This window comes from Mustela nigripes, chromosome 13 (assembly GCF_022355385.1).
Source record: "Mustela nigripes isolate SB6536 chromosome 13, MUSNIG.SB6536, whole genome shotgun sequence".
Lineage (NCBI taxonomy): Eukaryota > Metazoa > Chordata > Mammalia > Carnivora > Mustelidae > Mustela > Mustela nigripes.
The window spans coordinates 21,657,790-21,683,979 of record NC_081569.1 but is presented as its reverse complement, the minus strand read 5'-3'; the positions used below and the strand labels follow the sequence as shown (position 1 = coordinate 21,683,979).

The window sequence follows — 26,190 nt, the reverse complement described above, 5'->3', positions numbered from 1 at the left end:
TCTTCATCAAAACTCTTCAAAGTGTAGGGACAGAAGCTATATACCTCAATACCATCAAAGCCATCTATGAAAAACTCACAGTGAATTTCATTCTCAATGGTGAAAACCTGACAGCTTTTCTCCTAAGGTCAGGAACACAACAGGTATGTCCACTATCACCACTGCTCTTCCACATAGTACTAGAAGTGCTAGCCTCAGCAATCAGAAAACAAAAAGAAATTAAAGGCATCCAGATCAGCAAAGAAGTTTTCAAACTCTCACTCTCTGTAGATGATAAGATAACTTATGTGGAAAACCCAAAAGAATCACTCCAAAACTGCTAGACTTCATACAAGAATTCAGCAACATATCAGGATATAAAATCAATGCACAGAAATCAGTTGCATTTCTATACACCAACAGCAAGATAGAAGAAAGAGAAATTAAGGAGACAATCCCATTTACAATTGCACCCAAAACCATAAGACACCTAGGAATAAACCTAACCAAAGGGGCAATGAACCTGTACTCAGAAAACTATAAATTATTCATGATAGAAATTGAGGAACACACAAAGAAATGGAAAAATGTTCCATGCTCATGGATTGGAAGAGTATATATTGTGAAAATGCCTATGCTACCTAAAGCAATCCACACACTTAATACAATCCCTATCAAAATCCCAACCATTTTTTCCAAATAAATGGAACAAATAATCCTAAAAGTTATATGGAATTAGAAAAGACCTTGAATAGCCAGAGGAATGATGAAAAAGAAAGCCAAAGTTGGTGACATCAGAATCCCTGACTTCAAGCTCTATTACAAAACTGTCATCAAGACAGTATGATATAGGCACAAAAACAGACACATAGATCAATGGAACATAATAGAGAGTCCAGAAATAGACCCTCAACTCTATGTCCAACTAATCTTTGACAAAGCAGGAAAGAATGTCCAATGGAAAAGAAGACAGTCTCTTCAACAAATGGTGTCGGGAAAATTGGAAAGCCACATGCAGAAAATGAAACTGGACCATTTCTGTATACCATACACAAAAATACACTCAAAGTTGATGAAAGACCTCAATGTGAGACAGGAATCCATCAAAATCCTTGAGGAGAACACAGGCAGCAACCTCTTTACCTCAGTCAGCCACAGCAACCTCTTCCAAGAAACACTGCCAAAGGCAAGGACTTCTTCAAGATCAGAAGCTTTTGCATAGTAAAGGAAACAGGAAACAAAACCAAAAGATAATTGACAGATCAGGAGATGATATTTGCAAATGACATATCAGATAAAGGGCTAGTATCTAAAATCTAGAAAGAACTTATCAAACTCAACACCCAAAGAACAAATAATCCAATCAAGAAATGGGCAGAAGACATGAACAGACAATTCTGCAAAGAATATTTCCAAATGGACAACAGACACATGATGCTCCACATCACTCAGCATCAGGGAAATACAAATCAAAACCACAGTGAGATACCAACTCACACCAGTCAGAATGGCTAAAATTAACAAGTCAGGAAACAACGTATGTTGGAGAGGATGTGGAGAAAGGGGAACCCTCCTACACTGTTGGTGGGAATGCAAGCTGGTGAAGCCACTCTGGAAAACAGTGTGGAGTTCCTCAAAAAATTGAAAATAGAGCTACCCTATGACCCAGCAATCGCACTACTGGGTATTTACCCCAAAGATACAAATGAAGTGATCTGAAGGGACACGTGTCCCCGAATGTTTATAGAAGCAATGTCCACAATAGCCAAACTATGGAAAGAACCTAGATGTCTATGAACAGATGAATGGATAAAGAAGATGAGGTATATACATATATACAATGGAATACTATGCAGCCATCAAAAGGAACGAAATCTTGCCTTTTACAACAACATGGATGGAACTAGAGGGTATTATGCTGAGCGAAATAAGTCAATCAAAGAAAGACAAGTATCATATGATCTCTCTGATATGAGGAATTTGAGAGGTAAGGTGGGTGGTTTGGGTGTTAAGGAAGGGAAAAATGAAACAAGATGGGATCAGGAGGGAGACAAACCATAAGAGACTCTTAATCTCATGAAACAAACTGAGAGTCACTGGGGAGTAGGAGGGTAGGGATAGGGTGGCTGCATTGTGGACATTGGGGAAGGTATGTGCTATGGTGACTCCTGTAAAATGTGTAAGCTGATGATCCTCAGACCTGTACCCCTGGGGCAAATAATACATTATATGTTAATTAAAAAAAAAAAAAAAAGAGTGATCTGTAGGCTCTACTGTGGCCGGTTCTTCTTAGCAAATGTCTCTGCACTGGCAGACTTCCCACCACAAGGAGGTGGGCTCCTCATCATCCCAGAAGGTGCCTCGCATCTGCTCACTTGAAGCCAAGCTGGGTCTCCCCCACCTCAGGACAGGAAAGGTGGGCTGCAGGGAGAGGTGGAAATCAGGCAGCCCCAGGTTCTCACCAAGCCTGTGGCAGACCCAGTTGTGTGAGCTCAAGCAAGTTGTTAAACAAAAAACCATGGGCCCCAAATTACTTGGCCAAGTCACCAAACTGGGCTTAATACTTAACTGCAGTTTCAATCAACCCCAGAGATTTAAGCCTTAAAGGGCCAGTCTTGAATTTTCTGATCAGCATCAGTGAGGTCAACTGTCAAAAGCCCACTTTGGAAAACAGTGTGGAGATTCCTCAAGAAATTAAAAATAGAGCTTCCCTATGACCTTGCAATTGCACTACTGGGTATTTACCCCAAAGATACAGATGTAGTGAAAAGAAGGGCCATCTGTACCCCAATGTTTATAGCAGCAATGGCCACGGTCGCCAAACTGTGGAAAGAACCAAGATGCCCTTCAACGGACGAATGGATAAGGAAGATGTGGTCCATATACACTACGGAGTATTATGCCTTCATCAGAAAGGACGAATACCCAACTTTTGTAGCAACATGGACGGGACTGGAAGAGATTATGCTGAGTGAAATAAGTCAAGCAGAGAGGGTCAATCACCATATGGTTTCACTTATTTGTGGAGCATAACAAATAGCATGGAGGACAAGGGGAGATGGAGAGAAGGGAGTTGAGGGAAATTGGAAGGGGAGGTGAACCATGAGAGACTATGGACTCTGAAGAACAATCTGAGGGTTTTGAGGTGGGGGTGAGAGGTTGGGGAAACCAGGTGGTGGGTATTAGAGAGGGCACGGATTGCATGGAGCACTGGGTGTGGTGCAAAAACAATGAATATTGTTACGCTGAAAAAAATAAATTAATTTAAAAAAAAAGCCCCTCTCTATCCTCCAGTGGAAGATGAAATAATCTGCTTGATAAGACCCCCTACCCTTCCCTCTCAGGGAAAGTGACCTTGTCTGAAACAATTCTTTCTTTTCTCTTGCTTGTAATTTTCTTGCCCTGCCCTCCATCCTTTAAAAACTTTCCATTTTGTGCAACTCCTGGGAGTTCATTCCTCTCTACTTGCTGGGTAGGGTGCCGCCCAACTCTCGAATTGATCATTTAATTAAGCCAATTAGATCTTCAACCTTACTTGGTTGCAATTTGTTTTTTCACAAGGTAAACCTCCCTCTCTGAGCTGTGGCTTCGTCACAGGTGCCCTGCCTCACAGGGCAGGATGGTGCTGTGAGGATGAAATGTGTACAGTAGCAGGTCAGTCACATGGCCGTAGCAGGAATGTGACAAATAATGATGGCTTACCAAAAAAAAAAAAAAAAAAAAGCAAAAGAAGGACTTCTCCATTTCACAAGACCCTATAGGACAAGACAGCGGTAATAACCAAGCTTTACCCAAAGGTATAGAGGCACCATCAACTGAGCACAGGAGGCTGTAGCAGGAACCTTGGCTCTGCATGCCCTGCAAGCAGGATCAGAGCCCAGGACCCCAAAGGTTTCCATGAACATTTCTGAAGACTGAATATGTAAAAGGGCTTGTAAGCAATCATGTTCCAGAAAGAGGTTTTTTATCCTCTTGAAGCATTCACTCCCCACTCAGAAAGTAGGTCCCTGGAGGGCAGAGGTCCTGCACAAAATCTTCCTATAAACAGTGCCTGGCATGTTGGGTACCTGATAGTAAGTGTCAACCTAGAAACGACAGCCATGTTCTTCATCTGGGATCAGAACAGTTGACTCAAAGAATTTTCAAAACATATATGTGGGGCACCTGGGTGGCTCAATAGGTTAAAGCCTCTGCCTTCAGGTCAGGTCATGATCCCAGGGCCTTGGGATCAGGCCCTGCAGCAGGCTCTCTGCTCAGCAGAGAGCCTGCTTCCCTTCCCCTCTCTCTGCCTGCCTCTCTGCCTACTTGTCATCTCTGTCTCTCAAATAAATAAATAAAATCTTAAGACAACAGGACAACAACAAAACAGCAACAACAAAAAACACATATGTACAGAGTTTTCCAAAGCCAAGTCTTTCACACCAACAACCAGTTCTTGATTCTCTGGACAGGAACTGGGTGTCCAGCCATTCGGTTCAATTCAGATCCTCTTTACCTGGAGTTAGTGTCAGATAATCACTCCCAGAGCATCTGGAAGAATCTCTGCTTTTCCTTCTCTTCCATTTCTGAGGGATCCCTTCTCATTTTGTCTTCAAGATATGATTATGTAGGGTTGTTATGGGGACATACAAGGGAGGAAGGGGCCCTGGATGTGAAACACACCATAGGAACCCCAATTCTTTCATGCGTCTGAGAACTGGCCTCATTAAAATTTGCCTTGAGCCCACAGGAAACTTTTTAAGTGTGTGTGCATGCACATGCATGAAAATATTTATAACAGGAGAACGAGAGAGAAGAGAAAGTACCTCTGGTATAATAAGAAACATATTTGGTCTATGTCCCAGGTTCTTGGCACAGGGTTCCTAAAACCTTGGTTATTCCCTGAGGATAGGAATGTCTCTTGTTATTCATATATCTGAGCCCATCTAAGATTATTCTAAGGAGGTGAGGTGACTTAAGGTGGACCCCCTAGATCACCTCAGGTAGCCAGGATGAAGCTGGACATCAGAGAGACCAAGCTTTGACTCCCGGGTGGGATTTTTCAGCCCCACCCAAACTTAATATCCAGGCAGAGGAGAGAGAATGAAGAATGGATTATAAAAACCCTTGAACAAAATTCAGAGCTTATGGGTTGGTGACCAGGTGCCAGGACAGTAGCCCACAGAGGGCAGAAAACCTCTGTGTCTCCCCCATACCTTGCCCTATGCCTCTCTTCCATTTACTTGTTCCTGACCAGTATTCTTTATAATAAATCAGTAAATATAAGTGTTTTCTTGAGTTCCATGAGCTGTTCTGAATTTGAACTCAGCTGGACAGAAGTATGAGTAGCCTGGACACCCACACTGTGGCTGGCATGCTTTGGGAGTAGTCTTGTGGGACTGAGACCTTGACTTGTACGATCTGATGCTAACTCCAGGTAGAGAGGATCAGAATAGAACTGAAAGGCTGGACACCCAGTCTGTGTCCAGAGAATCAGAGAACTGATCGTAGGTGTGAAAGAGCATGTACTTGGTGTCAGAAAACTCCATACATGTGTGTTTTGAAAATTCTTCGAGTCAACTGTTTTGATCACAGATGAAGAAAGTAGGCCTCTGGGGCGCCTGGGTGGCTCAGTGGGTTAAGCCACTGCCTTCGGCTCAGGTCATGATCTCAGGGTCCTCGAATCAAGTCCCGCATCGGACTCTCTCCTCAGCGGGGAGCCTGCTTCCTCATCTCTCTCTCTTTGTAATCTCTCTCTGTCAAATAAATAAATAAATAAAATCTTTAAAAAAAAAAAAAAAGAAAGAAAGTGGGCCTCCTCCTTCCTCTTTCCTTCCTTGTTGGGTTGGCGGGCTCCGGGAGTGCAGGAGGAACAACAGAAATGACTGGCGGCTCTGGGAGTGCAGGAGGAATAACAGAAATGACCGTGGGTCCTGCCATCTTCCAGCCTCCTCCCACACTTTCCTTCACCCTTGACTCTCCCGCCAAAAGGATGTATGCCCAGGTCACATCTCCATAGGTAACCCGATACCTATGCAGGAAACAAATAAAAGACAATGCCCCCCCCCACCGCCAACTCCCTCCCAGTGCAACTTCCCCCACTCCTCTTTCCAGAGTCAAGGAACCTCGCCCCGAGGGTGCCCACCTCCTCCCAGTGCGACTTTCCTGGCTCCCCTTCTCCTGAGCCCCGAAACTTCACCGGAGAGTGCCTTTAATAAATCTTGCCTTGCGCCCACTTTGCCTGGTGTTGTGTTTATCTCGCCTATAAAACCTTACACCCTTGACACTTGTAACATTCTACAATGTGAATACTATTCTTTCCATAATTGGAATCGGGAAGTAGAAAATAGAGAACAAAAAGGATGGGGAAGGTAGAGCCAGAAGAACGGTCAAAATTCCGAGATCAAAATTCCGAGATCTTTTGAAAAGCACAGGCAAGTCTTTGGATTTCTCTTCAGAAACCAAAATGGTTCTTCTATTTCTTCTCACAGATTAAATCAGATTATATCTGACAGGCTCCCCAAAATGATGAAACTACTCTATAGAAAAAAAATACCCCAAGTGCTTCCTCCTAGGAATAAGAGGTAAACAGAACAGCAACTTTCTCTTCCTTCAGGTTATCTAAATAGCTGGAAATTCCTGCCAAATCAAGGGTAAGTGAAAAAAAGGAAAACACAGTAACAAACTGTAACTCAAAAGAAAATATAATTAATTAATTTATTTTACTTTTCCATCCTTCTATTCAGACTGTATAGAAAATCTCTCATTTGCAGAATATTGACCTCAGAGTTCAAATACCCTGGGGGAAAAGATTATGCAGATTCAGGTTTTCAGAACAGCAATTCAGCAACAGGAAGCTCTGGGAAATAAAATTTGCTGAAGGCAATTTCCTTGATTTTTCTTTCCCCTCCTGTCCATATTTCTGCCCTGGTCTACTGCTCTCTGATCTTCACATTAAGACATTAAGAGAAGGAAAGGAAAACTGAATTTGGGTAAATCAGAGGGGAAGAAAAAGCATGAGAGATGGTGGAATCTGAGAAACAAACTTAGGGTTTGGGAGGGGAGGGGTGGGGGGATGGGTGAGCCTGGCCTCAGGTATTAAGGAGGGCATATATTGCATGGAACACTGGTTGTGGTGATAAACAATGAATCTTGGAACACTGAAAAAATATTAATAATAAAATTAAGATGTTAAAAAAAAAAACAAAACAGTCCATTTCTGTAAAGCAGAGATTTTCCCCACCTGTGAACTCCATTGTCCCTACCACCAGCTTGCCTCTTGCCATATCTCTAGGGACTCACTTGGTCACAATATTTTAACCTTTTTGGTTGAATGTAAATTGCACAGCCTGATTATAAATGGCTTAAGAGAAAAAGCTGGGTCTCATCTACTTCTGGGTCTCCCTCACATGACCCAGTTCAATGCCTTCCTCATAATAGGTGCTCAAAAAGATTTGTTAAATAGATAAGTGAGATAAGGTGAGTTTTAGAACAAATGAAGTTGCAGACAATTCTGCAAGTGCGAGAATTAATTAGAAACAAGCTGTGCTTGAGAGAAATTTAGAAGTCTCCAGCGACATCCTTCAAAGCAAGCATGTTTATTTATGAAGACCCTGAACTCAATGTAATAAGTAATAATCTGGCAAAATAATATTTTCCTGAAAAACAACAACTTTGAAAAAAACATTTGCCAAGTCATATATGTCATTGAAGATCATTTGCTTACTGTGGTATAAGGAATGTAGGCTTCAAGAAGACAGACCTGTCTGTGACCTCACATGCAGTGAACATATTAGGTGTCTCTCTCTATATAAGAAAAATGGCAACAGCAGGACTGTACCATAGAGGACACGGGCAATTCTGGTTTTATGCTAAAAAGGAAGCATTTGTATTATCTCCCAGAATTTCCAGAGCTTCAACCTTACACTACAGTGTTCAGATGTTATTTGGAGTTGGCTCTATTTTGTATCATGGTATCTTAGCCCTTCCTAGGTTCCTAGGTTGAGTTTTTTTGTTTCATTCGTTCCACAAAAATTATTCAGTGCCCACTGGGGGTAGAGTAGTGAATAAACCCAACTGAGACCAGCCCTCCCAGTGTACATTCCAGTTGTGGGAGGGAGACTCAGAGCCAGAGAACAAATAAACAAAGGATGGGACAAAGGCTCTAGAAACAAAATGAAATGGCCTTATGGAATGCATGCTTTCCTCAAATTGCTATGCTGAGCCCTAATTCCAATGTGAGGATGTCAGAGAAGGGGCCGTTAGCAGGTAGTTAGATCATATGGAAGAACCCCTCCCAAATGAGATTAGTGCCCTTATACAAAGAGGCCAATAGCTAGCTCACTCCCTCTCAACCATGTGAGAACATGACACAAACACAACTCAAAAGAGGGCCCTAATAGAACCCAACCATGGCTGGTGGCACCATGATCTCAGACTTCCAGCATTCAGAACTGTGAGAAATAAATATCTGTTGTGTATAGCCACGCAGTTTATGGTATTTTCTTATAGCAGCCCAAACAAAGGCACCGGGTAAGGAAAATGGAGTGAGCTGGGGTAGCAGGGGAGGGTGTGAGACAGTAGTCAGGGACACCGGGAAGACCTCACTGGAAAGGTGATTTTCAGGAAGAGACTAGTAAGAAGTGAGGGAGAAAAGAAGTGGTTCTTGGGGAAAGAGTCTTCCAGCTAGAGGGAGCAAGCACAAAGGCCCTGAGGTGGATGTGTGCTTGGGTAACGTGTGCAGGGCATCAAGCAGGGCAGGGAGCACAGCAAGAAAAAGAGGACTGGGGGGGATGTGGTAGAAGCAAGGGCCAGGCTGACAGAGTCAGAGAATACCTCAAGGACCTCAGCTTGTCACTGGTGAGACAGGAGTCTCTGGAAGGATCTGGGTCAATGAGGCTTGTGGTTGAACCTTCATCTTCTCTTATTGGGATCATACTGACTGGTATATTGAGAACAGACATCACTAGGGGAGGTAAGAAATGACACAGAAAGTTGGGCTAGGAGTCTCCACAATAGCATGGGTGAGAGAGAATGATGGATTAGAACAGGGTAGAAGCAATGGGGTTGACTTGTGGTGATAAGAGTTGGATCTGTTTTGAAGATCGAATTGCCAGATCAGATGTAGGTGTGAAAAACAAGAGTTAAGGGTGACTCTGAGGCTTCTGCTCTGAGTAAATGAAGACAATGGAGCTACCATTTATCCCAAATGGAAACAGCTACTGTAGTGGCCAAGGGCAGCTGCCCAAAATGTTCCACTGTGTTATACTGATTATTTTATTTTATTAATTTACATTCAATTATCCAACATATAGTACATCATTAGTTTTTTGTTTTTTGTTGTTTTTTTTTTTTTTTAAAGATTTTATTTATTTATTTGACAGAGAGAAATTACAAGTACACTGAGAGGCAGGCAGAGAGAGAGAGAGAGAGAAGGAAGCAGGCTCCCTGCTGAGCAGAGAGCCCGATGCGGGACTCGATCCCAGGACGCTGAGATCATGACCTGAGCCGAAGGCAGCGGCTTAACCCACTGAGCCACCCAGGCGCCCACATCATTAGTTTTTGATGTAGTGTTCAATGATTCATTAGTTGCATATAACATCTAATGTTCATCACATCACATGCCCTCCTTAACGCCCATCATACTGATTATTTTAAATAAAAGTTACCTAAAAAGGCCTGTGCAAGAAGGATACTCAGACCCTCCTCTGTCTCCCTGAAAGCAGGAAATAAATTTCTCCCATGAAAGATACCCTCCCTGGACCAGGAGCTAAAGAGACATAATTATCACCAGAGATAGGAAAATTTAGAGCCAAAAAGGCTGTAGAAACAATCTTTGTTACTTTTTGCTAATTTCCCAGCACAGTCCAAATTTCCTTCAGAATTCCTTACTAATTAAAACTCCCAAAGACAAGGGTCTTTGTCCTGTCAATTCCTCACAAATGTGTCTCTTTGTCTAAGAAGCTTAAAAGTATCTGTCTTGGTCATTTCTGTAGGTCTCAATGCCATTATTGGGCCTCCATATGCACATAACAAAACTGTGTTTTCTCCTGTTAATCTGTCTCATGTAAATTCAATTTTAGGCCAACTGGGAGGACCTTAATGGGTGGAGAAAGATTTTAGCTTCTCTTCACTATGGAGGTGGCAAGTGTGAAAGGAAAAGAATGAATGGTCTGGAATACACTAGGGTTAAGAGCCTACTGGGTGCCCACATGGGGACACCATGAAGGAAGTTGGGTTAGCTCCTGAATGGTGCCTTAAGCCAGGATCCTCCAACTCCTGAGACAAGGAATGGCTGGATAGACATGAAGAGACAACAGTGGGAACTTAGGAGTCTGAGTGAATTAGGAGAAAAACTTAAGGAGAAGTATCTAGACACTAAATGAAGAAAGATTTAAGAAAGAGGGACCAATCAACTCTACCAAATGCCCTGAGAGACCCATTAAGATAAGAGGGGGGAAAAATCAATCCCTGGAAAAGATAAAACAATGGTATTCTACCCGTGGTGGGGAATAGGGGGACAGGGCAGGTATTGACAGGTAAGGGACACAAGACATCACCCTGGATGATGCTTCCTGAGGAGGGTGGGATTGAAGTGCTGAAAGCATGCCTGGCAATTCACTGACCAGTACACTTAGGATCTAGGCATTGTACTGTACCTAAAATTTTGCCTTGAAAGACACCCTAGTCAAAGAGCTGCATGAAACACATGGGTGAAGGTGACCACTGTCTGCTCTTCTACTTTAAACAGAATTTAAAAAGAAGCTAGATCTATAGGAAGATGGATAGATGGCCAAATATGGGAGAAAGCAAGAATTACAAAGTGCTAATTACAGAGTCTATGAGGCGAGGACATACACTCACTGTGACTTGACTGAGCTTGAAATTTTTGAAAATTTTCAACAAAAAAACTGGGGAAAATTGTTATTCATAGTACAGCATTCAGCAAACTGGGGTTAGTGGTTTGTTCACCCCAAGCCAGGCCAGGGTGAGTTTAACTGAGAAGCATAGGAAGAGGCTGGGGGCAGTCTGAGCCCAAGGAGGCACCACTTGGAGGAACATTCCTGTAAAGGTGAGGAGCAAACTAGAGTCACTGGAGGGGTTAATGCGGACAAACTGAGCTCTGCCTATATGCTGAGAATGACCTGCAGACTCTATTATGAGGTTAGAGGCAACAGGGAGGACCATGAAAGCAAGGTTCTCAGCAGGTACCAAGAGAGGGAACCCCTTCCCAGGAGGGAGAGCCCTTCTCTAGGGGAGCATTGACCCTGTGCCCATGATAAAAGGAGGAAAGCTGGAGCAGGTGTGCACAGGCTTTGAGGTAGGATGTGCTCACTAAAGAATGTTGCTTTAAATCCTGCAGCAACATCTCTAAAATGTTCTTTGAGGGATCTCATGTAGAGCGAAGCTTACTTGTGGGACACAAGGCAGATGGCTTTGCATGAATCCATTTTCTCTCCCTCAACTTCCACATGCATTCCCACTAAAACTCACCTGCCCAAGAACCACCTGGGAGTACCCTTTTCCCCATGTTTCCTTCTCTCATTTCTCCTTACAAAGAAAGGCATATTTCCCTTACCTCAGCTCCTATCTTAGGACAGTGGCCCAAGAAGGAACAAGTCAATTCAAAATGTCAGTATCTATGCATTAAAACTTGGGTGACAATAACTTTCAAATGATCTTTGGTGGGTTTTAATTCATTTCATTCCTTTCTTTCAACAAAATTGAAAGAGAAACTAATCAAGTTGTCAGCTGATACATCCTGATAAAACTATATTATCTTTGGCACGTCATCTGGAAGAAGTTCAAGGAATTGATTAACATTGCTGTAAGAAAATGTCTTTCATTATGAGTGACACATTATAACATCTGTTTTAAAAAGTCATAGAACTGATGGTGAAATAGGCATCAGTGTCTCATTTCTGATAATAAAAAATAGTCATCCATGAATACATGAATTAATTTAAAACAAAAACCCATCTTTGGTGGAGAGATGAATGTCACCTTGATGAATTAAGTACCAATAATCATTGTAAACCTAAATCAATCTAGAAGAAAAAAAATTAACACATTGTCTAAAGGAATAGTTTTTTATGTAAATATTTATATTTAAGAGAACCAAGACAGAGTGATTAATAAAAGACCTGCAAACACAAAATTATATTATGTTAGGGTAAAATTCTGTGTGAAAATTAGAATTGCAATGCCAGTGCAAAGAAGACAAGGACTGTGTGAAATATCTGGCAGTTAAAGAAGACCTTGTTTATATATTTCTTAAGTGAATGATATGGATATCAAATTATTATGGCATTTAGATTCCACTGAAAATAGAGACTAACAGTTTTACTTTCAAATGTCAATATTTACAATTTGATGGAAGAGACATCATTTGCAATTCATTAAATTTAGGTGAGAATTTTAGATGTCAAGTTAAAAATCTATGAATGGAATATAGCGTTTCCAAATGTTTGCAGGGGCCACTGGAACACTAAGTGTGGAGGCCTCTGGCTTAGGCAACTCCTTAATATTCCAATATGTGCATCCAGGGGGCATGGCGAGGTGGGAGAGGCAGGTGCCCCTGAGCCCTGGGGTCCAGTTAGTGCAGGTTATAGACACGTTACAGACAATGCAGATCTTAGTCTTATTATTTGTTTTGCATGAAGTGGTTTTAAAATGTCCCTCAAATCACCGCATAGAGAAACATAAGCATGCACTCGATCCTGCAGGATGCAATGAGAAACCCCAGAGTGGGCATTCTAGTTCACATACACTGGCATGTGTGCAGTGAGGGAGGACTTCCCTGGCTTTGCTCAGGGGTCCTCTGCTTCCCCTGCATTTCAAGCACTGGCTACTGTGAAGTATGAGCAGGAAGACTGGCAGGGGAGGACTGCCATTGTCCCAACTTACCATCTGCAGCCAAATGTTGGTGGTTAAAACTTGGTTCTTCTCATCCTTCAAAGAAAAAGAAAGACCCATATAAATATGGTTTATATGGTTTACAAAAGAGGGAATGATACTGTTATTCATGCAGGAATCAGATTGCTCAGACTGCTGGAGTGTGTGGAAATTAGGAGGCATTGAGCACTTCCAAATACACACAAGCAGCATTTCCCCAGAGTTAAGCTTTTCTCTTTATCCTGAAATTATGTACATTATAGAGCACTTACAAAATATGAAGAAGTATAAAGAAGAAAATTAAAACCCCACAGCCCCGTTATCCAGAGATGACACATGCTAATGATTTAGCTTATTCTCCTTTGTACACTTTACCTTAATTAAAATGCTTAAGAAAATAAAATTGGGTACAAATTCCAATTCTTTAAAGTCAAGTTTATTACCAGAATGTATACAGTTTTAAACAAATATCAATATCTCGTGCTTCCCTCCCCCAGGAAAGGGAATATGACCCTATGGCAGCAGACACACTGTATGCCAATGGTGCTGCATGGGTCACATTTCTGCCTGGTCCCTGTGGATCTGCCTACCTTTTCTCTCATCTTCTAGCTACCAAGAAGGATGCCTGGCCCCTGACATACACCTACAAGGTAAATCCTGTCCTAATGAGCAAACCAAGTTTCAGCAAGGTAAGATGACTCTCTGACGGAGCTAATCAAACTTGGATCTCTGACTCAAAGCCCCTTCTCCCCACATTTCCAAACCACCTAAGGATGGGATCCAGCAAGGTGCCTAGTCTGTGCTCTAAGCAGAACCTGGGATAGTATAATAACCATGGCTTTGCCCCAGCACAGGACGTCTCCAGAAGATTCTAGGCAATATCAACCTTTCCAGCTGGGATGTAAGCATCATCTTATCACAGCTGGCCAAGCCCAAGATGGCCCAGCAAATACCAATGTGTGCAGGTTAATGAGCAAGTCTCCTGCAGTAGTTCTACTGTGATGGTGTTATGCAGAACTTAGCACCCAATTCCCACCTAAACGACTCTGTAAATTGACAACTGCCAGTCTCTTTAGGAGAAAGTATTAAGCAATGCCCCCAAGTAGATGTGCCTAGAAGCTGAGACTGTGAGTTCCTCCACCAGGATTTACCTGGCCCCTTTAACTGATGGCTTACACAAAAACAGACCCAATGGAAGAAACAACATGGCATCTGCTGGGGCGTGGCCAGAGGGCTGGGATGCAAATGAGAAATAAATGCTGTTCCCCATTAAAATAAAAATGTGTTGAGGGGCGCCTGGGTGGCTCAGTGGGTTAAAGCCTCTGCCTTTGGCTCAGGTCATGATCCCAGGGTCCTGGGATCGAGCCTCACATCAGGCTCTCTGCTCAGCCAGGAGCCTGCTTCCTCCTCTCTCTCTCTCTCTGCCCGCCTCTCTGCCTACTTGTGATCTCTGTCTGTCAAATAAATAAATAATCTTTAAAAAAAAATGTGTTGAACATGTAAGGATTTGGCAAAGATTCTTTGATGCACCAATGCCCCTAGCTCAGCCGCTCATACCCGGAGCAACTTTGAGAGCTGAACTTGGCAGGCAAGGAGGTATGTGAATCCCAAAGAAAGAACAGAACTGCTTGGGAAGCGACAGGCGACAGCATCCTAGTAAAGTCTCAGGTTGCAGCTGTGTCCAGAAAATGTTGTCAGCTTGGTTAGAGCAAAAACACACCCTATTTTCCAAAATAAAACACGGCAGTGTCTTTTTGGTGGAAAAAGTTACATAGCTGACGTCTCTCGGTATTCTGTACTGAGCAAATGGTCCCTGATAGAGCCGTGTATTTGCACCGCAAGAAAACTCTTTTTCCGGGTCAATCTCCAATATTATTTGAAAGCATCAGTGAACTCTTTAAGGACATATATCCATTGCATCAACTTATTAAGGAGTTGTTGTTTTTAATGGACTTAAAATTAGCCAGTGTTCCATTTGGGTGGCTTTCCTTCTTTTAATCGCATCTGTGTCTTCAGCTTCTGAGAAAAAAGCTTCTGTGGTTTGGGAACTCAATTACTACCAATCTAATTAAAAGGCTTTCTTCTTTCCAACATTCTAACTGAAACCTCATTAGAGTGAAACGGAATTTCTGTGGTGTGTAGCAGCATGGGACTGAAGTGCCGGCATTTCAAACTGTAATCAACACTAAGCAGCAGCCAGATACTGCAGGAGAGCACAAGGATGCCAGGTAGGGGAGCCCTCCGCGGAGACTCCGGGGACCAGCCCACAGATCAGCAAGGAGGCTGTGCATCCCAGAGTGGGTCTCTTTCTCCTGCTTCCAGCCCAGGGCCACCCGCTGGCTGTGTCTCTCAGCTTTCTCAGTCTGCCCAGCGACAAAATGTCCTACCTCTTTCCCACCCCCGGGTGTAGTACCCTCTCTCCATCACACACTGAATGTTTGTGTCCCCCGGAAATTCCCATGTTCAAACTTAACCCCCACCGTGATGACATCTGGAGGTGGGGCCTTTGGAAGATTAGGTCCTGAGAGCAGAGCCTCCTGTGAATGGGATCAGTGCCTTATGATAGAGACCCCAGAAAGCCCCCTCACCCCTTTGGCCCTGTGAGGACACAGGGGAGAAAAGAGCAGTCTATGAACCACGAAGCAGGTTCGCACAGATACCAGATCGACCAGGGCACTGACCCTGGATTTCCCAGCATCCTCACCTGTAAGAAATAATTGTGTGTTAAGCCACCCAGTCTGTGATATTTTTGTTATAGGAGCCCAAGCTGATGAAGATAATACCCCACCACACACTGACCTCCACTCAGCTCCAGATGGGGCTCTCTGCCCTTATCCAGCTGCACTGCTAACAGAATGAAGTCTACGGTTCCTAGTGTAGTACACAAGCCACAGTCCAGCCAAGTGTTCATTCATTTATTCATTCACTCACTCATTCAACAAATGTTTGCAGAGCACTTCCCGTCTCATTGCTATCCGGACATATACAGTAGGAACTGAACATCATTCTTGAGCTCGTAGAATGTAGAATGTGAGTCAGGAATGGGATTAGACAACTCAAGAATGATATAATTACAAAAGGTGACAGAAAAGGAACAGGGTGCCTTCAGACAGAATGACAGGGATGGAGTCCCAAGAATGAGCCTTCCTTTTGACACCCTATGATACTGGAAGACCAAAAGACATGGCTCCCTTATCACATCACCTGTATCATTTGCTCTTCAAGACCTCACTCCTTCTCACCTCCCAGGACCTGCCCTCTCCCTACCCTCTTCCTTTCTCCTGCCGGGACTGAGGCTGCCTCCTGACTCAACAGCGGCTCCCGCATAGAGCCGGCAACTCAGCTCAGGACCTCGGCTTTGCAAAGGAGAATGAGGAGCACTGAGGAGAGACATAAGAGAGATTACAGCCTGCAAGAATCCGGCCTACTTCAGAAAGCACCTAGTAACCAGCTCCTGGAGTTATAAAAACAGAGGATAGCCACCTGCCTGCAGAGGACACTTCAGTGGCCCTGCAAGTGTGCAGCTTAGGTGACCCAGGGCCTGCGCAGTCTACAGTGGCCAGATCTCCTACACACCCTGGTGCCCACGCCAGCCTCTAGCCATTCCTTCTTGCCACCCCCAGCATACCTGCAGTGCCCTACTTCCTGAGCCTTCTGCAAGAGGGCCCAAGGCAAAACTTAAGCCTGCATTCAACTATCATGCCTCAGGGTTTGCATTGCTGTCCATGCTGAGGTGATGTGGAGAACTGGGCACGGAGACTGAGGCTTTGGTTTAGAAAGTTGGCAGATGGAGCTGTGGTTCCCAGATGCGTCTCTGGCCTCAGGCATTTGGATGTTCCTGGCAGGGTTTGCAGGGGCTCCACTCTCACTGTCCAGAAGCTGTACTTATTCAACCCAGGAGGGAAGCTTCCTTCTCTCCCAAGTAAACATCCTTCACTGACAGAAAAGCCATCAGCCTTCTGCACTCCCTTGAGCTTGTTTAAATCCTGAATTAGCTGATGAAGCTGCTTTCAATAATCTCTTTCCTCATGAGCTGGGTGGCACAATGGACAAACACTAGGATTCCTGCAGGGAGGGAGAATGATATCTCCAAACCCAAGTCCCAAACCCTAGCCCCAGGGTCTCTGAATAAATAACCAGCAAGCAGCGCAGAATCTGAACATGAGCTTCAGTGATTCCAGACACTCAGGCGGCCACCTGGTCATCCCTGATCTGATCCAGCCCTGCAGGACAGCGTGGAGGAGCAGACCCCATACCAGCAGAAGACCCTCCAGGCTCCAATCTGAGCCCTCCAAACATAGGCACTCAGTTTCTGTGGGTTCCAATTTTCTGTCCTAGGAAATAAGGAGGTAACAGAGGCCCTGACCACCTTCTAGAGTGGAAGAGGCAAGGAGAGCATCCTGAAAACTGTGACATGTGACTCAGTGCCAGTGGCTGTCCCTGTGCAGGTGCCCTCCCCACAGAGCTCTCCTGCCATGGAATCATAGGAGGCCCTTGTGACAAAGCAACCCCAAAGCCAGCTAGTCTAATGCCTCATTGTTTTTTTGGTTTTTGTTTTATTCTGAGCACCTCAGAATATTATTCAGCCTTAAAAAATATGGAAATTCTTTTTTATTTCTTTTTTTAAATTTATTTTTTCAGTGTTCCAAGATTCATTCTTCATGCACCACACCCAGTGCTCCATGCAATACTTGCCCTCCTTAATACCTACCACCAGGCTCACCTAACCCCTCAATCCCCACCCCTTCAAAACCCTCAGTTTGTTTCTCAGAGCCCACAGTCTCTCATGGTTCATCTCCCCCTCCAATGTCTCCTAATCTACTTTTCCTTGCGTTCTCCTATGTCCTCCATGTTATTCCTTATGCTCCACAAGTAAGTGAAACCATATGATGATTGACTTTCTCTGCTTGACTTATTTCACTCAGCGTCATCTCCTCCAGTTCCATCCATGTTGATACAAACCTTGGGTATTCAGGCTTTCTGGTGGAGGTGTAATATTCCATTGTATATATGGACCATATCTTCTTTATCCATTCATCTGTTGAAGGGCATCTAGACTCCTTCCATGGTTTGGCAACTGTGGCCATTGCTGTTATAAACATTGGGGTACAGATGGCCCTTCTTTTCACTACATCTGTATCTTTGTGGTAAATACCCAGGAGTGCAATTGTAGGATCATAAGGAAGCTCTATTTTTAATTTTTTAAGGAATCTCCACACTGTTCTCCAAAGTGGCTGCACCAACTTACATTCCCACCAACAGTGTAAAATAAGGAAATTCTGCTATTTGTGAGAGCGTAGATGAACAAGGAGGGCACTATCCTAAGTAAAATAAGTCAGACACAGAAAAGCAAATACCACCTATATGAGGAATCAACAAGTAGCTGAGCACAAAGAAGCACAGAATGGAATGGTGGCTGCCAGGGGAATGGGAGGTTTTAGGCCAGGGGAACCAAGGTTCAGCTCTGAAAGATAAACAATTCCTAGAGATTTCTGGTGAGGCATGGAGCTTATACTTGACAATACTATATTATATACTTAAAAATCTATTAAAAGGGTAGATCTTGTGTTAAATGTTATCATAGAAATAAATAATAAATAAATAAATACAAATAAAGTTTCTGTATATCACGCATACTTCAATAAAGGGAGTGTTGTTTTCTTTTAAAATTACACTTTGATTGGGGCCCCTGGTGTCTCAGTGGGTTAAGCCTCTCCCTTCGGCTTGGGTCGTGATCCCAGGATCCTGGGATCAAGTCCTGCATCAGGCTCTTTGCTCAGTGGGGAGCCTGCTTCCCCTCCCCCCTCCCCCCGCCTGCCTCTGTGCCTATTTGTGATCTCTCTCACTCTGTCAAATAAATAAATAAAATATTTTTTTAAAAAGTGCACTTTGATTTAAGCAGCCATGCTTTTTGAACAATCTCCCAGAATAAGCATGTATCTGCTTTGGGCACACCAGTTCTGATAATGTGTAATGTGCTATCTTGTATTTCATATAGCAATTATTCTTCTGGAAGCTGTACAGCAACATTATTCAACATTATTTTGCAAAGCTCCCAACACTTTTTCTTTGCTTTTGTATAGAAGCTGAGAAAAAGTAGATAACAATACATCTCACTGTGTCTAAATTCTTGTTTGCAGAGAAAAATTGCTGGATAACATAAATTCCTATTTGTGTAGTCTCTAGTTTATACCAAGGATTACTTCTTTTATCTAATTTAATTTTACACCAACCATATTTTTGTCCTAGTTTTACAGAATAATAAACTGAGATTTTCCCTAAGTCAGCAAGATAGTAGATCTGAAACACATGCCACAGACACATACCCCTCATATCCAAAATAAGAAATAAACTCCTATAAATCAATAAGAATAAGGCAGACAATCTAACAGAAAAATGAGCAAAAGATGAACAAGCACATGATTTTCACCACAGAGAATATCAGTAAATGACATCTGAAAATACCGTAGTTAAATCTTCAGTAGACATCTGCATTCTTCCCAAATGTCATGTGTGCACACAGGCACACACACAGTTTTGCTTTTTTTTAAAGTTTGTGACAACAACCCAGCTAAGTCAGTACTATTATTATTCTCCTTTAATAATGGGGATTACGGGAAGGCTCCCAAATTTAGCCTAATATATGTCTCCGTTCTGCTCAAATATGTTCAGTTGAGCCTATGTCTTCCTTTATAATCAAGAGGGAAGGGGTGCATAAAAATATCAACTGTGAAACAAAAGAAGCTCCTGGCCCCATGTCCCACAGCTCAGCGTGGAAGCTGAGATCCACCCCCTTACCTCTTTATCCCAACACCTGTGTTTGAGCTACCATGACACTCTGCTCCCAATGTCAGAACAGTGAGCACCTTGGTGATGTAAATGAAAAGTGGTTCCCTTTGGTATTTGTTTTGTACAGGAGTTCTCGAAATATCACCTGGAAACCTCTGAGGTTCTGAGATGCTTTGGAGAATCAGCGAAAAACTTTTCATAATCATTAGAAGTTATTAGGCTATTTCCCCCTCATTTCCTCATGAGCACTGAGCAGAGCTTTGCAGAGAGCCTATGGCATATGATGTCACCAACAGACTGAATACAGAAGCAGATAAGAGAATCCAGCTGTCTTCTATTAAGCTTGGCATTAAGGAGATTGGCAAAATATAAAATAGTGCCATCCTTCTCACTAATTGTTTTGCTTGGATAAATGTATTTACTTTTTTAGAAAAATACTGGTCACATTAACATGGCATGGGTTTATTATAATTTTAAATTAATTAATGGACTTAAACTGTTTTCTTAATTTCCATTTTTAATATGGTAAATATTGATAAATATAACTCACATGAGAAAAATTGGGAGGAATTCCCATAACTTTTACGAGAATAAAAGTTTTCAAGTTTGAGAGTCACTGATAAAGGGCCTTAATTCATTAAGAACTTCTGTTTCTTATACCTAAAACCCAGCCCTCTCGTAGTGCAGAGCCCTACCGCATCTCTGTTCTCCTTTTGGGGTTGCTCATGGTCTGTGACATGGGAGTACAACTGAAAAGTCCAGACATCACAGGCAGACCTGGCTGTGTTACTTACAAGCTATGTAGACTTAGGGCAGTCACTGAACTTTCCTGAGACTCGGTTTCCTATACATAAAAATAGGAAACTGATTGCCATCTCTCCAGCAAACTGCAAGGATTAAACGAGTAGCACACAAGAAGTCCCGAAAACACAGTAAAGTTTTCTGGCTTTCTTTCTTTAAAAAAAAAAAAAAAAAAAAAAAAAAGTTTGCTTATTTAAGAAAAAGAGAACATACGTGAGGAGGAGGGGCAGAGGGAGAAGCAGGCTCCCCATTGTGCAAGGAGCCTGAAGGTGGGCTTGACCCCTGGACCCTGGGATCATGACCTGAGCCAAAGGCAGATGCTTACCTGACCCAACCAGGTGTCCCAAGTTTTCTACCTTTCAGTGATCAGAAACAAGTTCCTCCAACAGAAAGGTACTGGGGTGACTTAGAAGGTTGTCCCACCGAGACAAAATCTCCTCTCTACTCCCAAAGGCCTGCCTTTGCAGGTGGCACATAATTACATTTGTTTTCTCACAGAAATCTGGGCCCAGAAGGTAGATGTCTTGATGTCAACATTCAATTTTCCTAACGGGTTAAGGGTATTGTGATATATGAATGTGCAGATGTGAATTAAAAAAAAAAAAATGTGTGCCACAGTTTCAAGTGCTGGATGTTTATGCCCTTCCACCAGCATCTGGCTTCTCAGCGGGCTTGGCCTTGGAACCTCACCATTTTCTTACTAAGGTTCTGGAACTCTTTACTCATCACTCCACTGTTTAGAGATATATACTTATTTCTAACAGTATTGTTAAGTACTTATAAATAAAGGAAATGTGTTATTCTGTGGTCCTTTAAAACATGGCTCTCTGAAGAGCCTGATACTGTAGACAGTGCCCCAAAGAACTCCACCAACGCAAATTATGGTCCTTGGAAAACTGCCTCTCGAATTCCCCAAAGTGATTTTTGAACCCTTTTATCCCATTTTTAATTACCAAAGTTAATCTTGCATAGCATTAGAACACTGTTTTCAGGAACAATGCAGAGGAAGCCTGGAAGAAATCTGTGAAATCAAACCAGAGTATTATTCCAACAGGTCAGTGTATAATTCCTTACTGACTTAAGCCCAGTTAAGATGCATCATAACCAAGGGTACAAAACTGGCCCATCAAGCTGTCTCCTTGGAAAGTTTCCATGCCAGGTGAACTAATGGCAAGTCTGTCTCCTGAGCTTAGGTCCTTGATTTGGCCAATGCGAACTGATTTTTTTCCCCTATAAAACCCATCACCCAGGGCACCTGGGTGGCTCAGTGGGTTAAAGCCTCTGCCTTCAGCTCAGGTCATGATCTCAGGGTCCTGGGATCGAGCCCCACATGGGGCTCTCTGCTCAGCAGGGAGCCTGCTTCCTCCTCTCTCTCTGCCTACTTGTGATTTCCCTCTGTCAAAAAATACATACAATCTTAACAACAACAACAACCCACTGCCCAGTGCAATATCGAAGGGACCGGGGCTCATGGCCAAGCCGCTTCTGCTACCTGTGTGTGCAGGTATGAGAGGATTCCCTGGGGAAGTAACCTGCCCTGACGTTATATGGTTCCTGCTGGGTGAACCCCATCCCCAGCACTGCCCAGGTTCCCCAAGGAGAGATTTCAAGAGTGCACTTTTTACTGAGACTGAAAGGCTTTCTTTCCACTTCTGCAAGAGGACGGGCCTCCCTATCTCCCCCGAAAGACCCAAATTTGGAGGAACGAAGCTGGGGAAGGTGATCATAAGAGTGATCCTAACCAAGAAGACACTGTTCCTGGAGTTTACAGAGCTGAGAAGTAGAGGACATGGTGGCAGGAATAGGGGAGATTATGGAGTGCAGGAGAGGGAGAAGTGCTTCAGTGGCCCTGCGTGACCCAGGAATCAACTTTATCTCAACTCTACTTGAACAGATACAATAAATTTCCCTTTACACTTAACCATCATCCTAACTGAATCAGTGTCCAAGCTTTGCCTTCACTACTACACATGCAGTGCACATAAAACATTATCTTTGAATGGGCTAAGAGCAAAGAATCACATGTAGCACCAGATCCCCCACAGATGCCTGAGAAATTACAGAGATGTGTGCAGCTTCAGCACCAGGCTTTTCCAATGAACTCTGCCAGGAACTGACTGTGGTGTGTCTCATTACAACCGAGGTCTTCTAAAGACATCAGTTAGAGATACAGGGATCCCAACAGAACAGCCCATGTGTAACTGATGCAAAGGTGGGTTCAAAAGGCCAAAAAGGAGGGAATGAAGGGAAGGTAGAAGCAAGATATAAGAGAAGTAATATTTTCTCCCTTGGTTGTTATTTGGCATTTCTTGTATTTCTACAAGTAATATAGATTAACTGATTTAATAAATTAAGGAAAAATAAACAGGACCACAAGTAAGGAAAGAATGATGGGAAAAAATAGTTCACTACCATTACAACCCAGAAAATTAAAAATTAAGAGTAGGCACATATGAGGATAAGGCCTGGGCAAGATGAAATGACAGCTGCATAAATAAAATATGGCAATAAATGAATGAACGAATGGATGGATACATTTTTAAAAATAGCAAATACAAAGAAGAAAGGAAGGCACGCAGATAGGCACAACTAAAATGTAAAATAATGTCTGGAAAAAAAACCCAAACAAGAAAAGCATGTTTCCCATGAGTTCTTTAATACTATATAACTTAATAAAACCTTGGATCAAATTAAATAGGATTTCAAAGACAAGATTATAAAATAACCAAATGAAATGAAAGGGAAACTGCAGAGTTAAATAAATAAACTGAGAACCAAAACAACATGATTACATAGCTAATAAATTAGACCCAGAAAGGGACAAAACAGGCCCTTAAAAATTGAGTTACTGGCATGAAAATGAGGCATGAGATGATCACAGTTAGTGCAAAGGAAAAACACAAAGCGATTAAGTCCATTAGGGAAGAGGTCGGAGATGGAGGTGACATAAGAAGACAGAAGGAGAGCTGAAACGGAGAGCAGACCCATGAAAAAAGTTAAGTGCACAGGAGACATACTTCTGGTTCTGGCAAAATACTAGACTCCATGTCCTGAACACCATCGTGCCACAAAACACCTAGAAATGGTGAAAGAAATCAAACAAAAAATTTTTTAAATGAAAACCTAAGCTCATAAAAAAGGTACAAAAAATCCCTCGAAACAAAAATCCAAGAGAAAACTAAAAAGAACATCGTGAGTGCATGAATTGATGCTGCCAGAGGCCTGGGCATAGAACAGTGGTGGCCACTTATATTCACAGAGAACTTGAGCAGTGCCTTGGTGGGACTGAGGACAAAGCTTTGACTCCATAGTTGGAGGGGAACTGAACCAAACCCCCAGACCGCATTCGTCCACATGACACAAGCCACAATTCTATGGACACCTCTATGTTTCTATGGATTTTTATCTCCAGCAGCACCCCCCTCAAGTTCTCATGGAAAATATGCAAAATAAGATCACTTTTTCACTCTGATACAGGATAGAGGGAGCAACTCTAGGGAAACAGGTCACTCAGAGCCTTCTCCTTAGCAAAGTCCTACTCTCCAAAAAGTCCTACTCTGACTTTGTCAGATTTATTTCTTCTGGGAGAGTGCACCTTGCCCACACCAATACCCTGTCATCTTTCTGTCTCATCAGATTGGGGAAGGGAAGAGCTATATCACTAGGAAACACCCAGGAGCACAGGCCCACCAAAATACTGTGATTTTATCATAAGATTATAGAATGCTTCCTCTCCCCCCACACTTCTCCACCACTACAACTCTCCAGTAGGACAACAGTATGGGTGTAGGGCACCAGGGTATGGCTGAAATAGTCTGCTGACTCCCTGAGCAAGAGTGCCAAGGGCAGCCCAAGATCAAGCAAGGAGACAAAAATAAGGACACTATAGGAATGTGACAAAAATAAGGACACTATAGGAATTTTGGCCCCCAAAGCTACAGCAAACAGTAAGACCTAACCAATAGCCAAACTAACATAAATTTTCATACTAAGTTGTATTTGCCTCAACTCCTATTACAGGTCCTTTCTGACTTATGACAGAAAAACCACCAGGCAGGTAAAAGACAAGAAAAAATAATCTGAAGGGTCGAAGCAAGCATCAGGACAAGACTCTGACATCCAATCTTAGATGCCATTCAGCTGTAAGACACATGTATGTTACAAGAATGTTAAAATGTGAAAAATAATCTTAGAATTGATGGACTACGGTACAAAATGTATTTTTTTTTACTCCTTCTTTCACAAGTTAAAGAAGGCATGAGCAGTAGCAGAGACTTCTAATGACCCATCTCAACCTCATTTGTTCCAGTGTTGGAAAACGCAAAGAGCCTACATGGGGGTTTCTTCCAGAATCAACGTTGAAATTTTTACACGCTATCTGAAAGGCAGAGAAATTTCTAAGCTTGCAGATATTCTTAAACTCATTCAAACGGAGAAGGCTGATGGGAATAACCTATAGGAGTATGTTGCTAAACTTAGGAACTAGAAAAACAAGGAATGTCATTGTGGTGGTTCCAGGACACTAACAACTACAATTCAGGAAAAGGAGTTGAGAGTCCTTGTCACCATTTCCAAACAGCATGTTACCCAGCACATCTTAATCAAGAAGCGGACAAGAAGCAAAATGAGAATATTTCCCTCTTTTGAATATTTCAACAAAATATTTCAATAGAAAAAGAAAATATGGCATTTAAAGCAACCAAAGATCTAGTAAGGAAGAGGCCAGATGGTGGGGACTTCTGTAAAAAGATAAGCCAATTTTACCCCTGGGCCCCTTCAGAGGAGTCAGAGGTCAGGCGGTAGATAAGACTGGGCATGCGTACAGTCTATGCAGTGGGTCCCCAACATGGTCCCCCCATGCATGTGGTCCCCCCAGCATGGGGAGAGAGCATCTCTGAAATAGTCTAAATTTCCTGCCCACAGCAGCTGACTCCAAGTGTCTTCCTCTTCAACCTGACTATGGGACCAAATGCCCACCCTGGTGATGCATTTTTATTAAGGACCTGCTCTCTGCCATACAGATACCTGAGGGAAAATCAGGAACATTATATGGCAACACTGCATCCTCCACAGAAGTTCCACAAGTCCCACGCTGTCCTAAAGGTGGCCCAACATGACCCAACAGGCCTGTTCTGAGTTTTTGATGTTCTCACACATGCTGCTACCTAGGCAGTCCCCAGTGCCAACTCTGACTAGCAACACAGTAGCAGAGAAGTCTGCATTCAAGCTTCTACCCTTTAAAGAAACCAGGCTGAGGTCATCTTGGAAACCCCAGGGCTAAAGTGTACAACCTAAATGATGTATATCAACAAAGAAAAACACTAGGATGCACCCTCACAGACCCCAGTTCATGCTGTTATCATGAGGATTTTGATAAGTCCCAAAGAACCTGACAAAATTTGTGGTTCCCAAATGGAATTATAGGATCCTTTTTGTTCTTCTATACAAGTTATAATTAATGAGTCCTCTACAGATCTTTAGGCTCTAATCCTTTTCTTACAGTCTTGTAGAAAGCCAATAAATGACCAGTACCCAGAAATAACTTGGCACTTCATTCTAACTAATCATCACAGAGTTCTAACACTAAGAAAGGAAAAGTCTACACCTTTCCCTTCCCCAGGATAGAAGTCCATTTCCCATCTAATACAGAGCATATTCAGATGCCCTATTCTACATGGAACAATAAGGAGCTAAATAAGCCAAATTCAGACTATTCACAGACCTCATTTCTTCTTCTGGAAAGTACAA

At 42.8% G+C, this 26,190-nt stretch overlaps 1 protein-coding gene across 1 annotated transcript in view; it reads right to left on the bottom strand.

Annotated features, from left to right (window-relative positions):
- Positions 1–26,190, bottom strand: part of CHRNA7 (cholinergic receptor nicotinic alpha 7 subunit) — a 117,322-nt gene that overhangs the window by 59,530 nt on the left and 31,602 nt on the right. Inside the window, exon 3 of the mRNA XM_059418485.1 lies at positions 12,865–12,909. Within this exon, the coding sequence (XP_059274468.1) occupies positions 12,865–12,909 (45 nt within the window). The remainder of the gene's footprint in view (positions 1–12,864; positions 12,910–26,190) is intronic.